This window comes from Oryzias latipes, chromosome 1 (assembly GCF_002234675.1).
Source record: "Oryzias latipes chromosome 1, ASM223467v1".
Lineage (NCBI taxonomy): Eukaryota > Metazoa > Chordata > Actinopteri > Beloniformes > Adrianichthyidae > Oryzias > Oryzias latipes.
Genome location: NC_019859.2, coordinates 25659383 through 25677395, shown reverse-complemented (window position 1 = coordinate 25677395; position 18013 = coordinate 25659383). Strand labels below are relative to the sequence as shown.

The following is an 18013-nucleotide window of genomic DNA, read 5'->3' as shown; positions in this document are numbered from 1 at the left end:
AACTAGTGTGAAATATTTCATTCAATCAATCACGCAAACTATTAGTGCAAAGGTGAGCTAACACCTGTGCTTAAGTGAGTGTTTATGTTTTTCTAAAATGAATGGTGGCATGTGATAAGAAGGAGGGAGAGTGCCCAGTCACCCCCACACCAAGACCCCCGCCGCAGCAGCCGCAGCAGCCGCAGCAGCCGCAGCAGCCAGAACCCCCAAAGCCACACGGCAGCAGGCAGAGACTGGGGGACTTTTAAAAAAAGGAAATCTTAAATACCATTGTCATTATCATTTTAATTAAGTGACAGAAAAAGCTGTGTTGAAGTAGAAAGGGAAAAAGTGTTTTGAAGTATTGCTTTTTCATTTTAATTTCTACGCCTCTGTTTAGTGCAGTGCCATTCATGTGTTGCCCTCTTTCCCTCTCCCCTCCGGGGGAGCAGGAGTGATTTCCAGATTCCACTTGGCTCATCTGTGCTCCTGTTATTGGCTGTGTACGGAGTGATATTTCTGCCACCACGTTGCACACAAAACTTCCTAAGTTGCAAATTAAAATGTTAAACATTTGCTTTTCAATTATTTTTTATTTTGCTTTCAATTATTTATTTTTTTGCTTTCAATTATTTTTTGCTTTCAAAAACTTTTTTAGCATTTGCAAAACATGTTTTCGCATGCGTTGCGTCAAATCTAGCTTTTTTCCTATCTTTGACTTTGCTGACTACTTTGAGCGCGAACGTGATAAAACTGCCACTATTGCCACCGCCAAAAAAGTTTTTGCATGCATTGTGTGTCATCTCACTTTTTACCTATCTTTGATTTTGCTGAGTTAAGTTTCAGTTTGACAGTTTGGAAACGGAAAAAAAAATTGAAAGCAAACTAAAAAAATAATTGAAAAGCATATATTTAACATTTTCATTTGCAAATTAGAAAGTTTTTGTGCAACTTAAAAAGTTTTGTGTGCAACATGGTGGCAGAAACATCCCTCCATAGTAGGGGTGTGTATTGGCAAGAGTCTGGCGATACGATTCGTATCTCGATACGCACCCCGCAATACGATCCGTATCCCGATATTTTACCAAAACATATTTTCTTTCTTTTTTTTTTAAATATGACTTTGAAAAAACTCTACCCGAATTTCAATATGTCTTCCTTTGTAATAAAATGTTCAAATTCAGTTTATTTAATGATCAGAATGTTAAGCACTGCAACTGTATCTCATATATAAGTTGCTTTTACCAAAGAAAATTCATAGTGTTTTTATTTTGGTAACTAAAAATATAGAAAGGGAACAGTCAACATTGTCAGATTTCCACAACAAAATATTTTTCAGTATAAGAAAAAACAAAGAATAAATTTGCCTTAACCAATAAGTTTCTTTTGGGGAAATAAAATGTTGTTTATTTTTAAAATTGCTTAATGTAGCTTCTCCAGTGCTTTAAAAAAGGTTCAGGAGCCTGAATGGTGCATCAGAAATAAAAGGTGGGGGGCACTGATTCTTTCCAGAAACAATAAAGTGTAATGAAGAGGCAGCATGACAGGATGAAGGAGACGCTTTAACGTGACAAAGAGGCTTTGTTTTTGTTTATATCACTCTGCTCTGCACTGTTGCAGCCAGGCTTTCTCATACTAGCAAACTAGTAACGTTGATCACCACGATGTCGGCCTTTTTTCAAAGCGTTGTACCCTCTGATCCATCAGGTCGCTAAACTAGAATCTATTGCTGGGTGGTTCTGTAAAACTTTACCCCTATTTGCCGATAGCATTAGCCGCTGCACAGCTGCACTGCTTTTTGTTTTTATCCTAGCCGCTAAAAAGCACAGCAATCCATGTTTTTATATGTAACTGGCAGCAACATGGCACAGAGTTTCTTTTTTTTATCCATCCCAAGTAAAAACGAAGTAGTTCATGTCTCATAAAAACAGAAGGAGCTGCCTCTAGCTGCAGTCTTCCTGTTGTCTTGTGTGGTGTAAAGCTGCTCAAAGAGGCTCTGTGTGCTCTGCTGCCAACTAGCGGTCGGAGGATGAAATGGACAACAAGAGTCAGACACTGAAGGACGCTCAGAAATAATTAAAGACATATCGTCCTGGCAGCATTTTGAATCCATATAAGTATTTCCAAATGAACTATCGCAATGTTTTGCCAAATCAAATTTTTCTTACACCCCTACTCTGTGGACCTTGCCTCTGGCTTGTCTCACACCCCCAGCTATGCCCCAGTTTCATCTGGATGAAGCCCATCTGCTACACGATTTAAATATATAGTAGTAGTAGATTTAGATAAGCTAATTATGCTTTAATAGTCGTGGCACATCGCCTCTCCTTCCTGGGAGAGGATCCCTCCTTCATGCGGATATCCAAGCTTTCTTCTTTTTTTTTCTGGAATCTGGTTATATTTTAGGATTTTTTCCTTACCAAGAAGGAGGGTTTAAGCGCAGGGATGACCAGCTTAACTTAGTCTGTTTAAATTTGGTTAGCAATTACCTATTGCATTTTATAACTGATTTATATTTTGTACAATAACTGGTATAAAGCTTGTTGACACAACTGTATTGTTATTAGGCTATATAAAGAAAAACTGAATTGAATTCTGTTTTTGTGCTTAAGTGCCACATAAAACTCTCTACCTGTTACCATCCTCTGCAGTTGCAAGTTTAACCAGTGCCCACCCCCCCACTTCCCTGTGCGCACTTCAGTAGCCTTTGTCATTGTACATAATACAAGAAAAGTGTAGCAGCCTTGGAGTGGTGATACTATAAATTTAAATCAAAATATGTACAAGTAACCAATAAAAATACAAGTATAAAAAAATAGAATAAAATGAAGTACTATAAAGTGCAACACAAATAAATATTGTGTGTGGAGGTAGATAAAAATCTGTTCTTGCACACAGAAGTTGTAAAGTTGCAGAGTGGGAAGTTCTGCTGCTTAATGCAGTATGTAGAGTGTGTGTAAACAGTAGTGCAGTTTTCGTAAAACAGTCAGAGTGGGGTGTAGTTAGTGGAAATGTGTGTTCTGTATGGTAATTGCCTGTGGAAAGAAGCTATTCCTTAAACTCAAACTTTATTTATTTATATAGTGTCTTTCATTTCAGTTAAAAACACAATGCGCTTCACATAAAAGCAGATAAAATAGTCATAAAAAATGAAAATTATTAAAAACAGAAAACACAGGACAATCACACAAAGATGGGACCCCTGCCTCACCAGTTTCCTCCCCCCTCCCACCCAGTTCCCCAAGTAGAACCCTGAACAAAAACAAAGAACTGCAGCTTAGAGGAAAGAAAGAAAGTCTAGCTTGGCACTGCTGTGAGAGAAACGATATCATGGGGATCCATTTATTCCAAGGCCCAGCCCAACCACGGCGGTCATGACCACAGCGCTCGCCCAACACAGAGCAGCCTAGGGCCCATTCCATGGCTATTAGACCACAGAGCGACACCCCAGCCAGCCCAATGAGAACGGGCACCGCAGCAACAGTACCCCCTACAGGTGACGCCGGTAGAGCACCAGAACAATGGATCCCCAAGAGGAAACCCTGGAGTAAAAACCATCAGAATAAAAATTTAAAATAACAACAATAAAAATGAAATAAGATATAAAAATATTAGTAATTAAAAAATAAAATACGTATAATGATTAAAACATAACCTCAAATAACCTCAAACAAAAAAGTAAAATAACAATAAAAAATAGCATATTAAAAAAATAAAGATAATTATAATAGTCCTTAAAATAAATAAATAAGTAGAGAAATAAATAAATATATCAAGTAAAGAAAATTGACAAATTAATAAATAGATTAAGGACTTCAGCAATTAGTAAAGTTATGTAAAAGCCAGACTAAAAAGGTAGGTCTTGAGCCTCTTTTTAACCCTTGTGCTATACTAGGCACTTTAACATTGGGAGTTGGGTCATCTAGACCCACTAGACAGTGTGCTGAACCTTTTTTCTTCAATGATTTGTGAACCTCACTGGTGTCCATGGATTACATGAAATCTTTCCACCTTTATCCACCTTTGTCATGGTAGGGATGATACGTCAATGCAAGGGTGAGCGAACTTATATTATCCCACCCCGTTATACTATAACCATTTTATTACATGATTTATCAATATCCGGTTCCCAGTTTTTATCAGACAGAATTAAAAATCATAAGATATCGATAAAGCACATGACAAAGATGAATTACTTAAGTATTACGTCAAAAATAACTATTTTAGAAATCAACATGGCAAATGCAGATCAGTCATCTGAAATATATGCAGATTATGTTACTTATAAAAGCCATTCATATGAATGAAACATAATACTATATCAGTAAAATAGACAACACTGTTTCAGGAATTTTCATAGCAAAATTTCATCAAGTATCAAAAGTTAAAAACGTGCAAAATTATGCTACATTAGGAAAGATTTTTGAATCAATTTATCAATTTTTGGAGAAAGTGAAGTAATATCATTAAAAGTCAATCAATTTAACAATTTTCAATAAGTGATTAATCATTTGTTTTACTTTTTTAATATTTTTTTGTTGTATTTTTATTTTTTTTTATAATAAAGTAATGCTGTAGGGGAAAAGTAAAAAGGGTCCATAACTGTCGATTGTCCAAGGTTGGTATTTCTTCTTTTACTGATAACAGCCGTTCTTCTGGGTTCAAAACAGTTAATAGTTCTCTTCGATGTTATGACTGCAGACATTAGATTCAGGTCCATATCCTTCTTCAGCTGATATCAGCGACGGTGAAAGTTGAGGTCAAGTTGTCTGCAGGTCAGAAGTCTGCTGTTATTCAGGTGACTTCAGACATACAGAGAAAGTGAGGAATCCAGATGTCATATTTCTTGAAATTATTTGGCTCTTTGGTTTATTACTACATGTTGTTTCAGACGACCCTGGTCAAACACTTCTCAAAGTCCTTCATGGTGCTCACAACCAGAACCTTGGACCGGTCCTCTGGACCGAGCGGTTTGACGTAAATCCTGCAGCCTTTAACCCAAGTGTTCTCAATCTGCTTACGCTTCCTGAGAAGCCGTGCATGTTTTGAGATTTCAGCATTCCTTCTGGTCAGATGGTCGTTCAGATAAGCAGCCGAACCTTTCAGTTGTTTCCTTTGGGTCATCAAAGCTAGCTTGTGTTTGTGATTCACAAACCTGATGAGGATCGCTGGTTTATCCGTCTCCTTTCTCCTGGGGAGCAGGTGGCAGGTCTCGATGGTGTTGAGATCCAGGGAAATCCCTTTAGATGTGAGAAATGAATGTATTTGCTGCTCCAAAGACACTGCACCGATCTCCGTATTAGCACTGCTAGCTACGCTAGCGCTAGTATTAGCAGTGCTTGCTCCTGCTGTCAGTTTCGTTTGAGGCTTGATCGTTAATCCAGTGAGAATGACATTATTCATCCTTACTTGCTGATCCACATCGTCCAGTCTTTTCTCCAGAATCTCGACCCGGTTTTCTCGCTGCTCATTTTGAGCCCGAAATCTTCGGAACTCTTCCATCATTTCCCAAAGTGGCCTTAGCTTAGCCGACACTTGTTCCATAAAACTTTTCAGCGTTTCTTGAATAATGTCAAGAGTCTTTTTGAGGTCTTCGTATTCCTGGGGTTTCTTCGAGGGCATGGTCAGCTCTCTTTTTTGGGGAAAATCAACCTTTTAAGTAATTTGAAGATAGTTGTATTCGCAGAGAGGCACGCCATTCGTCCTGCTGTGTAACCCGGAACCGGAGACTTCAAGTTCATGTATCATAAGCATAGCTGTGAAAGACAACACCATGTCTCCTGATGACATGCCCAAAAGGCAACATATATAAATGAAAAAGTATTGGACCCAAAATTGACCCCCGGGGAACCCCACAGCTTGTTTTGTGGATTCTTGAGGACTGGGTATGCATACTTACAAAAAAGTGTCGATCTGTGAGATAGGAGTGAAACCAGTTAAGAGCAGTTCCTGAGAGGCCGACCCGACTCCTAAGTCTGTCTAATAAAATCTGGTGTTCTACCATATCAAAGGCGGCACTAAGATCCAGCATTACCAGAACAGAAAGTTTCTAGGAGTCATAATTATGTCTGAGATCATTTAACATTTTTAAAAGGGCCGTCTCAGTACTGTGATTTGTCCTAAAACCAGATTGACATTTCTCAAGAACATTATGTTCATTTAAAAAATCATGTAATTGAATAAAAAGTTTTTCAATATTTTTCCTAAAAATGGTAAGTTGGATACAGGTCTATCTATAATTGTCCATAATATTTGGATCCAAGTTACTCTTCTTCAGGAGGGGCCACACCACCGCCGTCTGAAAGGAAGAGGGAAAGACCCCCGTCTGAAGAGACCAGTTTACTATGTTTAAAAGCTCTGACTCAAATAATCCATAAAACGTTTAAAAAAGTGAACTGGGATCTAAAAGGCAGGTTGTAGTGTTTGCTTGGGAAAAAACTCGACCAAGCATCTCCGCATCAACCAGGACAAAACTCTTCAGTGTTTCCTCAGGTAAAAACAAGGAAACTGACATGCTAGGATTAGTGTTATGTAATGGTTGAAGGTTAGATCTAATAGCATTGACTTTATTCCTGAAGTGGTCAGCAAAGTCCTCACATGCAGTTTGTGAGTGAGGTATGATGGATTTATTAAAATCTTAAAAATCAATAGTCTTAAAAAGAAACCGGGGGTTGTGTTTATTGTCTGTGATGAGATTTGAAAAATAAAGTGTCCTTGATTGTTTGACAGCATGGTTCTAAATTTTCAGCTGATCCGTAAAAAAGTCATAAACGACTGTTAAATTAGTTTTTCTAAATTTTCTCTCTGCTCTCCGTCAAATTTTCTTCGATTTCAAAATAGCACCGTTTCTCCTGTGTGTCTTTGGATTCTGTTTCAGTATTTTTGTTTTCAGCGGAGGTGCTAAATCAATGAAATGTTAATGTTAATGTAAAGGTTTCAGTTTTAATGCCTTTTTCAGCAAATAGATGCTGTTCCACCACCTCTATTACCTTCCCTTACAGAAAATAAAAAAAATAAAATTAGGGGGAGAGGCCTCAGTGAGAATAGCAGGTGCATCACCAAGCCAGGCTTCAGTTAAAAACAAACAGTTCAAATCATTGTCAACAATCAGATCATTAATTATAAAAGACTTGTTAGAAAGAGATCTGATGTTTAATCCTTGTGCTATCCTAGGCACTTTAACATTGGGAGTTGGGTCATCTAGACCCACCGGACAGTGTGGTGAACCTTTTTTCTTCAATGATTTGTGAACCTCACTGGTGTCCATGGATTACATGAAATCTTTCCACCTTTATCCACCTTTGTCATGGTAGGGAGAACACGTCAATGCAAGGGTGGGGTCATCTAAGATAACACAAGGGTTAAAACAGCCATGTTCAGTGTAGCAGGTGAATCCAATGATGATTTTCCAGTTAATTCTGTTTCTGTATTTGGTTCTATGTTAATAGGATGCAGACATCTAACAGAAGGAATGTGTGACTTTAAGTGTGGACGTTAATGATCTCTGCTAGTGATGTATACTGGAATAAAGGACATAGAGGGAATGTGTGTGCTTTGATCGAACCTTCAGCTGGAAGGAGTAGTGCAGGAGTGGAGGGTGAGATCCATGTTCATCCCGAGAAGATGGGAGCCTGTGTGGTTTGGATGTCAACCGTCTGATTGGAAAAGGTTCGATCTAATATAAAATGTGGTGAAATTGTCAATGTAGGGGATATTTTGGGAGTGGCAGTAACTTTTTAACCAGATATGGAGCTGATAATTGACATACTGTTTAATTATTTTTCTTCATTATACTCAGGTTTTATAAGTATTGAAGTCTAAGGTATTATTGCTTTAAGGTAAAAATGTAATGTTTCGTTCTCTCCGTGCATGTGACGCGGGTTCTTGAACAAGCATTTAGCATATGGTGTTCACACTGGAAAAGCAGGGAGGGGCTTCCTCTTCTTGTTCTTCTTTCTACTGTTTATACTGGCATAAAAAACAGAAAACAAGAAGAAGAAAGAAAAGAACAATGGTGGGAGAATGGGAGTGGAAAAACCTGTTTCTGAACCTGAAAACTGGCAATTAAAAGTGCAATAAAATGCAAGACAGACCCTGGATGAGCAAAATAGCTCAAACACGAGAGCATTTTGCGCCATACAGCTGAAGTATCATAATTAGATTGTGTTTTATTGAGGAAAAAGGGGGATTTTTTGGAGTTTTTGCTTGATTCTCAACATGACACAGAAAACTTATGTGTGAACTTCAGTCTTTGGATTGTAAAGACTGATAATAAAAAAAAAAATACACTTATGGTTGAACAACATGAATGAGATTCCATGTACAACTTACTATTATGAGTAGAATAAAGTAGATGAAGTTATAGAAGGAATGAGCATCCATAACATAGTACATGATCTCCACCCAGCCCTCGAGAGTGATCACCTGCAGGGAAAAGCACAGGCAACAAACCATTTAGTCCAACAGGAAACAACACCTGCTATTGAACAGGTGTCAGACTTCAAGCCTAAAGAACTGGCATTCTATTGGTTCTTCACAAAACCCAGTCCTATCTGTAGCTAATTACCTGGATCAGGTGTGTTCTGCCAATAAGAAGCTACAACGGGAAGTCAGTTGAGAAACATGGAGCACAGTGGCCCTTGAGCTGGTCCCCCACCTTTTTCAGGCCATGGACCAACTTAGTGTCAGACAATATTTTTAAGCATTGGCCTATATGTAACTGTTGTGGGCGTCTGATTTTTTTTTCTTAACCTCTTTCAGGTAACGTTTTTCTTCATCCTCTGATATAAATTTTCCATTGACCCATAATTGTCAAAGTGGAAATAAAAAAATTAGATGGCAACGTCAGCCTCATCTGTCTTTTAATGTGCAACATGGCATTAAAAAAAATGATCACTAAAACTGGTATGTTTGAAATGTAATAAAAAATGTGACTACTGTTTGGGTAACTTTATTGGCAGTGTCTTTGTACACTGCAAAAAACCACCATCTTAATTCTAGAAAAAAGTACTTGTTTTTAGTAGAAATTGACTAGAAATAAGTCAAATTATCTGCCAGTGCAGCTAGTAAATTTTACTTAACAAGATGTCTTGATTTAAGTAAAAATATCTAAGCCATAGTATATTGGTTAAATCTTGAAATTAGGCAAAAACGCTTATTTTAAGCAGTAATTTAAGACAAAAAAAACTAGAAACTAGGATATAGGAGCTTGATTAAAATGTATTGCCCACTAAAATTCAGAAAAGAAATCTTGAAACAAGCAGTTGCAAAAGAAATTTTTTTTTGTTTCAACACTAAAAAGAATGAAAATAAATTAACTTTTCGATTCTTTTATTCAACTTACAAACTGAGATTTGTGTTACAAATGTACCCAAATTTTCTAGGAAAACAACAGTTTCTTTAACAACACTATTAGAATACTCATCTAAAGAACAGACATAAACATTAAACTGCAAAAGCAGTTCATCTTCCAACAAATTCTTTACTTTAATGCTCTTTCATGTGGTGGTGATGTCCCGCTTGTGAATAGGATCCTGAAGGATCTGTCTGAATGACAGAAGGGTGGCCACGCATTTTGTGTAGGTCAGATGTAGTGTGTAATAATATGCCATTTAGAAAATCAGACCCTGGTGAAGCTTTTCTTTTTCAAACGTAACTGGCATCAAACCAATAGCAACGATTCATCTACAGCCATCGAATACCAAGACTGGACTTGAAAGGCCTTTCTTCTGGATGAAGACGTTTGGATCTTCTGTTGACTATAAAGCAGAAAGAAACGTTTTTACTTTAGTATCTCCAATGTAGTAATTTCTTTATGTATCTGCTTAGGGCAAAAATAAAAATATACCTCCTGAACATGCAGTAAAGCTTCACTAGCACACCCCAGTTTCTTTGATGGAGGTGCCACTGGGGGAAAGAGAATGGCAAGGGCCTTCACCAGAGCAAAGTTGGCTTCCACTGAAACACAATAAATTGAATTGTACTTCTTGAAGAAGAAACACATAGAACAAAGTGTTTTTTGAGAAGAAGCATTCACGCATCTAACTACATGTATCAAAAAGGCATAAACTTACTTTTATCCCTGTTGATTGGTGGCTTTATTGCCTTCTTTGCCTTCCGTAAAATGACCCTGGCGCAGCAATCCTCCCATCTCATTCTGACTTCCTCGAAGAATTCAGCATTGTGGGGAGCAAGGACTCTATGCATTTCTCCAAGCACCTGCAATGACAAACCAAGTAGTGAAAAATATATAGACATTTAAAATTTTACTTTATGCTTTTTACATAATACTTACATGATGCAATTCTCTGGATAAACATCCACGATGGATGAAGCTCTGGTATCTTCTCTTATGACCTGAAACTCCAGATAAAAAAACTGGTATACATCAGCTACGTTGGGCTTCTACTTTTTGTACATTTCCTTCAGAGTTTTATAATGCCTGGTTTGTACTTGCATACTGAAGGAATTTATATTTTTTGGTAATTTCATTAGGGTTGTCAGTCTTAAATTTTTATTACAGTGAAGATAAGTCATTTGCTGAAGTGTGTGCTTTAACATCCTTTCAACTCTGAAGTTGCTTCCTATAGTTGCATATGTGAGAGGTGTCAGGAATGCAGCTACAATCTCAACACCCCTTCAGGAGAAAACAGTCTTTGATCTTCTGAGGCATTTGGTTGTAGGTCTGACTTGGATCATAAATCAATCATCTCTGAGACTGATTTCCATCCCTGGGAATCGCCACAGGCATCTGCTCCCGTGTGAAGAACAAAGCTCTAGGATCGACTTCCTGCGGTGACAGTTCCTGCCACCCATGGGGATTCCGTACCGTGTCTATCTGTGAGGTTCCCCCCATAGACCAGATGCTGTGATTCTAAGGGTGGGCTGAAGGAAGTAGGCGGGCTCCTCTGTCAGCCAATCTCTAGCGACCAGAGGCGGAGATTCGGCGGCCATCTTGCTCCCGGGGGAGGATGTTCTGACCACATGCTTAAAAGTCTGAACTCAAGGAACTTTTATGTGTCTCCAGACAAGCTGCATGTGAATTCGGAATGTAACCTCTTGCGTATTGCAGGCCTTGGTTTTGGACACCCAGATCGATCTGTTTTATTCTGTTTTATTATCTTTTACTTTTTAGAAATATTGTTAGGGAATAAATTTGTTAAACTTAATCCGGCCGAATCCCGTGGTTTTCTTCTTCTCTACCTTTTTGAACATGCAACAAGGAAAGTAATCTCAAAGCGAAAGATTATATTTTCCAACAATACTATCCTTATTCACTAGAAGTGATCACAAATTGTGTTTTAATTTCTGCCAACAATAGTAACTCACAAACTTAAAAAATGTTAAAATCACAATTTTTCACAACAGCAAGTTTTCATTCAAACATTAAGATCATCAAGCATACATGACAAACTGGCCGATTTGGGTGGGAAATGCCCAATCTGGCAACCCTAGCATAAAACTGAGTTACAGTTGAGCAGTATTGGGCTAGCAATAACTCAAGTTAGCTTACTACAGTAGCATACTTCTTGAACACTGAAATACATTTTAACTAAATAAAAATTAAATTTGACACGTTTAAACAGAACCAAAATATCCTTAATTGTATTTTAAAGTATATTTATGAAATATACTGCATACTTACAAAAAAGTGACGAAGTAGCTAACATAGTGCTAGCAACTAGCGCAAGCTAGCTAGTTGCTCCGTTAGCCTGCTTCTCAAGATGTTTAAACCCACTTTATAATCTTTACCAGCTGCGTGGGGCGTAATGGTGATTTATTCTATGTCATATAATTTGATATAGCTTACCTCCTTTTATCTTGTCCACCAAATATTATATTCCTAATTTGTTTTTCCCGTTCGTCCTCGTCATGTTCTGGATCATCAGATGTACGTCGCAAATGTGACAAGATGGCGCTGGGTCGGTCACAATATGAAAATTCTCAAAGGGTATCCCAAAAATGCAATAAATAGAATTATTTTTTTTGTGTTACACATCATTATGAAAATACATAAGTTATAAAACAGCATATAACGTGATTGCTCTACCAGTTTAGCTTAAGCAAGTCTTCTGAACATATTAATCCCCTTTCATCTGGTCACAATGGACTTTTCCATTCTTGCTTGTGCCCGCCGGAATGTTCCACTAAAAAATTACGACAATTCATGAAAAATACATATTTTAAAAGATCAACTATTCTACTTAAACTTGGTTTGATACAACAAATAATTTATTTGATTAAGGAAGATAATCATTGTCTGATTTGTACAATTTTCAATTCAAAATAGATCTTTGCACAAAATCTTGAGTAGGTATTGTCCAAACCAAGCGCGGTGGAATTATGATTGCGTCATCTGTGGATTGCAAAGTACTGTTTATAATTTAAATTTAATTCAGGTAACTATGCTGTTAGAGTGAAGTGGCTTGTTCTCAATATTAACAAATATGTATGTGAAAGGTCTCTAATTATCATTTCTGCAAATAAAACAATACTTACTTTTGGACTTACACAAAAGATTTTGTGGTAAACAATGTATTGTTGACAATACAGACAACATTGTATTGAAGACAGGTTTATGAAACACTGTTTTAACAGAGATCTTCTTGCTTATGAAATAGCTATACCTAATCTTGTTTACGTTTATAAATGCTGAAAACATGCTTGGTTATCATCGTTTCAAAATCAGTATTTTGATTAAATATAATATTGATGATGATATTGCAGTAAAAAACAAAAAATATGTATCTATTGTTTATCCTATTAATATTGGATGAGCTATTAAACATCAGTATTCAAATATATTTTTGGATATCAGGTAATGTGGTATCATCTAAAATGAACTTAAATTAAGACCTTACCCTGTGCTTAAATCAGGCCTGCAGTATTTTTTCTTGTTTTGCATGAAGAATGATTCATTTCTAAATTTACAAACTGATAAAGAAAGGTAATGCATATTTTTTTGTTAAAACAAGTTTAATAAACTTAAATTAGGACGTTTTCCTGTCCTTAAATCAGGCTTGCAGTGTTTTTTTCTTGTTTTGCATGTAAAATGACTAGTTTCTAGATTTACAAACTGATCAAGACAGGTAATGCATATTTTTCTTAAAACAAGTTTAATAATCTTACACATGCTGCTGTTTTTATCTAAAATCAAGATAAATAAGATTTTTACAGCTAGTTTTAAGTTTAATAATCTTAGGTAGATTGACAGAATTTGCAGTGTAACATAAGACAGCCAGTTGCAAAATATGATGAGTTATTATTATGGTGTGTGGGTAAAACTGTTGCAATAAAACTATATTTGGAGTAAAGACTCCAAATATAACTTTATTAGCAGTGTCTTTGTAACATAAGACAGCCAGTTGCAAAATATGATGAGTTATTATTATGGTGTGTGGGTAAAACTGTTGCAATAAAACTATATTTGGAGTAAAGACTCCTGGTTTTTGTCTGTGAAATGCAACTTTCTTTTATTTTAAAGTCGAAGGCTCTTCTTGTGTATCCTTGTTGACTCTATTCTGCAAAAAAACTTTCCAAATATGTTAGTTTTTTGCTAAATTTGTAGCTTGAGGGTTTCAATTTAGCGGTTAGCACAGCCACTTCAAGGAAGTAGCGGATGTATTTACAAACACATGACCAAGCCACTTGTGTCAAGAATGAGTCGGATGTGGTGGAGAGAATCCAATAGTCTTCCAAAATTAAATTTCCCTAAGAATCTGAGAATAAATAAAACAGAAAAAATGCAGGTCTTGTTTTTTTTGTTTTTTCTCTTTGGCTGTCCTGGCTGTCCGTACTGGTACTAGTCCCTGGCCCGAGGATTGGGAATCACAGGTCAAGAAGATTTTTCCAGTGCCTGAGTAACTTTTTCTGTTTATCTGTAGATCTGATCTATAGACTGAATAAGGTACTTGAAATTGGAGTAAAACCTCTTCTAGAACAGGGGTCTGCAACCTGTAGTGCTGAAAGTCTGTCATGGTCATTTACTGCTATCTTCTGTTTAACATTCACTTTACCTCCACACACCTTTTCTGGTTCTTTTTGCTCAGTCACTCCAGCTGCATGCACAGTTTTTAAGACCTTCAGTTTCACTCCACCTGTGTCAGTTCATTGAGTCAGTTCACGTTCCAGCAGTTCATAGTTTCTAGTTTAATTACTGGCCTTGGTAAAGTTTTTGCCTATCCCTTTTGGAAGTTCCTGCCTGTGCTTCTCCTCCTCTTCTTCCGCCATGGAGATTGTGAACTGTTTGGAGTCCTCCTCTTATAACATATCTGAGAAACGTTGGTCATCACCTATCACAGGATTTCCAGCCCCCTTCTCGTCTTGGGGAATCCCCAGCAGATCTAGTGACATGATCCACTCTGCGCAACAACTCACCATGATATTATTCAGTCACTGCTGCTTCAGCAAATCTCCGGTGTGAGCAATTATCTCTACCGCAAACTTGGAACCAGGATTACCACTGACTTCTGGCGGCTAACCAACTTCCTCCATCTTTTCAAAAGGTCCTGCGTGTGTCTCTAAGTGGGTTGTTTCCTGACTTCGTAACCCTTGTGCTATCCTATGGGGTCAAGATGACCATTGACGTGTTGTCCCTACCATGACAAAGGTGGATAAAGGTGGAGAGGATTTCATGTAATCCATGGAAACCAGTGAAGATCACAAATCATTGAAGAAAAACATTCAGTGCATTGTCTTGTGGGGTCTAGATGACCTCACTCCCAATGTCAAAGTGCCTAGGATAGCACAAGGGTTAAGAAAAAGAGCCATTTGGTCCAGTTTCTTACAGACCAAAACCCAACGAGAGCAGCAAAGTCCTACTTCACTTTTTAGAAAAATCCAATTTATTTTTATTTTGTAGGCATTAGGCCATTCATTAATACAATGCAGTTTTAAAAAATACATTTAAATTATAACAGTGTGACCCCAGCACCCATGCTCCTTTTAAAAAATGCCTACTGTGTCGTTTGTCTGCCTGCTGCAGATTTTCAGTTATATTTAAGAACTTTGTCTCTGAATAGCAACTAGTTATTAGGTAAAAATTTCAGTTTAAACTTATTCTGATAATAATCCACCCTAAAATAAGATCAAATATTTTACCACCATTTTACTTAGGTATGAGTGCATTCTGGAGGATAGATAAAGCCTCTTGATTTTGTGTAATGTCACTAGTGATCAGAAAATAAAGGCAAGTAATTTTAACTAACATAAGATTACCTCAGTTTAAAAATCTAAAAATAATTGACATAAGTTAGCTAATAAATCTATTTTTTATCCAAATCATTGGGATTTCTTTTCAGAGCCAAAGAGCCACAATGAAGGGATGAAAGACCTTAGGGCCTCAGGATGCAGACCCCTGTTCTAGATCAATGTTTAAATTTGAGATTCTTAAGATCATAAATCTGTGATAACATGAGATGGATGACTTGTAATCTTCACAGTCAACACCTGACCACTAACACTTGATGTTTGAAGGATGAAAACTATCAGGAAATCCTATTTAATATTAAAGACACTTAAAACATTTTGGCTGTGTGTGCCAATATTGAATACCTCCTTTCTTAGATCCATATTTTTTTGTCAACATAACAGTAAGGATTTGCAACCAAAACTAAAAGTATGTGCTTTTCATTTGTAAAACCTTAAATAGTTGCCTAGAAACTGTTTCATGCTTCAAAAACTAAGGCAATAAAATTCATAATCCATCACAAAATACTATATGGTATTCATAAGTCATGGTTTAGGGGTTTTTAGATCTCATGTGATGATACTAGCAGACAGCTCAGGCTTTAATATTTTTAAATCTTGTTTGGAAAAGCATGCACTTACAGAATTGGGTGCATGACTGTGATCAGAATGATGTGATTTACATCGAAACAAACATGTTGTTGACATTAATCGACTGAGGTAAAACCGGGACCACATCAACTGGTGGCTTTAATCAATAGAACTCCTTTGTTGCCTGTCAGTGTGGGACATGACATGTTAAAGACCAAGACAAATTAGCTTCCTTATGTTTAACAGAATGGCCATACGTGACTGAGACCACCTCACAATGAAACCTAAGTGACAGATCACATTAAACCCGAATCAGGTGAAGCTTTTAGAAGGGAAAAAAGCTGATGATCCTCTAATAACAAGGTCTGTCTGGTTGTCAAGTTAAGGTTTTTCTTTCAACTATGAGCTCCTGGCAAAGTCAAGTTTTATCTTTCCCTCAAATTGTTCATGCTTTTATCACCTGTCAGTGGACTACAGCGTTCTAATTTATGTCAATTTGGATCCATCTTTTCTGTTCTGAATGTTGTTGCTTGTCATCTAAGTGCTTTTAGAACTATTCTTACATCTGCCAATTTTTCTACCCTATAGGGCACACTGAATTATAAGGCATACTGACAATAAATGGTCTATTTTTGAACTTGTGTCATGAAAAAGGCGCATGAAACTATAAAGCTATAAGTGGGACAAAAGAGTCAGAGATAGAAGTCAGTCAGACTTAATTAACTGGTTTCACAACCGTAGAACTTGTTTCCTACATGTTAGTTACATTTGAAGTAGTAGCCAAGTAAGCATATTCACATTACCCCAAACTCCCAGCCTTGTTTGCAACACATAAAGACAACAGACTGATACCACTAAAATAATCGCTAGGCTACTGTGACTACGCTAACTCCCAGCCCCAGTCTGATTCCACTACGCATCAGCCGGATTAGCTTATTCACAAAACCTGTAACTTTCAACTTTGCTAACAATAAAAAAACTAAAAACATACTGATACTTCTAAAGCAGACATCACTGTGACTATGCTAACTGCCAACCTTGATTGTATCACTTGAAAAACACAGTCAGGGCATGCATGACATCACCAACCACAGGGGCTGTCATGTATCTACAGACCATCTGAATGCAACGCTAGCAGAGGAGCTGAACAACTTCTTTGCACGCTTTTAAGCTCCAAAACAACAGAACTCTGCCGCTCCAGCCCCACCCCCAATCCCATCCAGCTCCACCAGCTCCACCTCTCCAATCACGCCACTCACTGTGACTGAGGACAACGTCAGGAAGGCGCTCCTAGCAGTGAACCCCAGAAATGCAGCTGGCCCAGATGGAGTTCCTGGCAAAGTGCTTAGAGCATGTGTTCCTCAGCTCGCACCTATCTTTAAAGAGATCTTCAACTTCTCCCTAGCCCAGGCAGTGATACCTTCCTGCCTGAAGTCTGCAACTATCATCCCAGTGCCGAAGAAATCTCCCATCTCCAGCCCCAACGACTACCGTCCGGTGGCGCTCACTCCAGTTATCATGAAGTGCTTTGAGAGACTGGTCCTCCAGCATATCAATGATCACCCTCCCCCCAGACCTCGACCCCCACCGGTTTGCATAGCGCACAAACCGGTCTACAGAGGATGCCATCGCCTTAGCCATGCATGCAGCGCTGAGCCACCTGGAGGAGCAGCAGAGCTATGTCCGGATGCTCTTTGCGGACTATAGCTCTGCCTTCAATACAATCATCCCGGACATATTGATCAGAAAACTGGACACTTTAGGGCTGCCCCCCCTCACATGCGCCTGGATAAAGGACTTCCTCACTGACCGGCCCCAGGCTGTGAGGCTGGGCCCCCACCTCTCCTCCACACGCACACTGAGCACTGGCTCCCCACAGGGTTGTGTGCTGAGCCCACTCCTATACTGCCTCTACACCCACGACTGCAGTCTGCAGCACGACAGCAACCTCTTCGTGACGTTTGCTGATGACACCACAGTCGTCGGACTCATTTCAAAGGGAGACGAGGCAGCCTACAGGGAGGAGGTCCTGAAGCTGGCAGCTTGGTGCTCAGACAACAACCTAGCTCTGAACACCAAGAAAACCAAGGAAATCATTGTGGAGTTAAGGAGGCACAACACCGACCCAGCTACCCTCTACATCAACGGAGAACATGTGGAGAGGGTCCACACCTTCCGGTTTCTGGGAGTTGTATTCTCCAACAACATCTCCTGGACAGAAAACATCAAAGAGGTCATAAGGCCCAGCAGAGACTCC

At 38.2% G+C, this 18013-nt stretch overlaps 1 protein-coding gene and 1 long non-coding RNA gene across 3 annotated transcripts in view; both read right to left on the bottom strand.

The window, feature by feature from the left end:
• LOC110013491 (voltage-dependent T-type calcium channel subunit alpha-1I-like) overlaps positions 1-18013 on the bottom strand; it is a 435381-nt gene that overhangs the window by 272952 nt on the left and 144416 nt on the right. Inside the window, exon 11 of the mRNA XM_023954667.1 lies at positions 8311-8403. Coding sequence (XP_023810435.1) covers positions 8311-8403 — 93 coding nt within the window. The remainder of the gene's footprint in view (positions 1-8310; positions 8404-18013) is intronic.
• On the bottom strand, positions 9647-12032 carry LOC110014197. Of its 2 annotated transcripts, none has more exons than XR_002289317.2 (5): positions 11789-12032; positions 10274-10341; positions 10053-10197; positions 9827-9936; positions 9647-9737 (listed from the first exon to the last, which is right to left on the bottom strand). It is a non-coding gene; the product is annotated as an uncharacterized LOC110014197 (long non-coding RNA). The 2 variants fall into 2 exon arrangements; XR_002873983.1 differs by having other exon boundaries at positions 10274-10335; positions 11789-12030.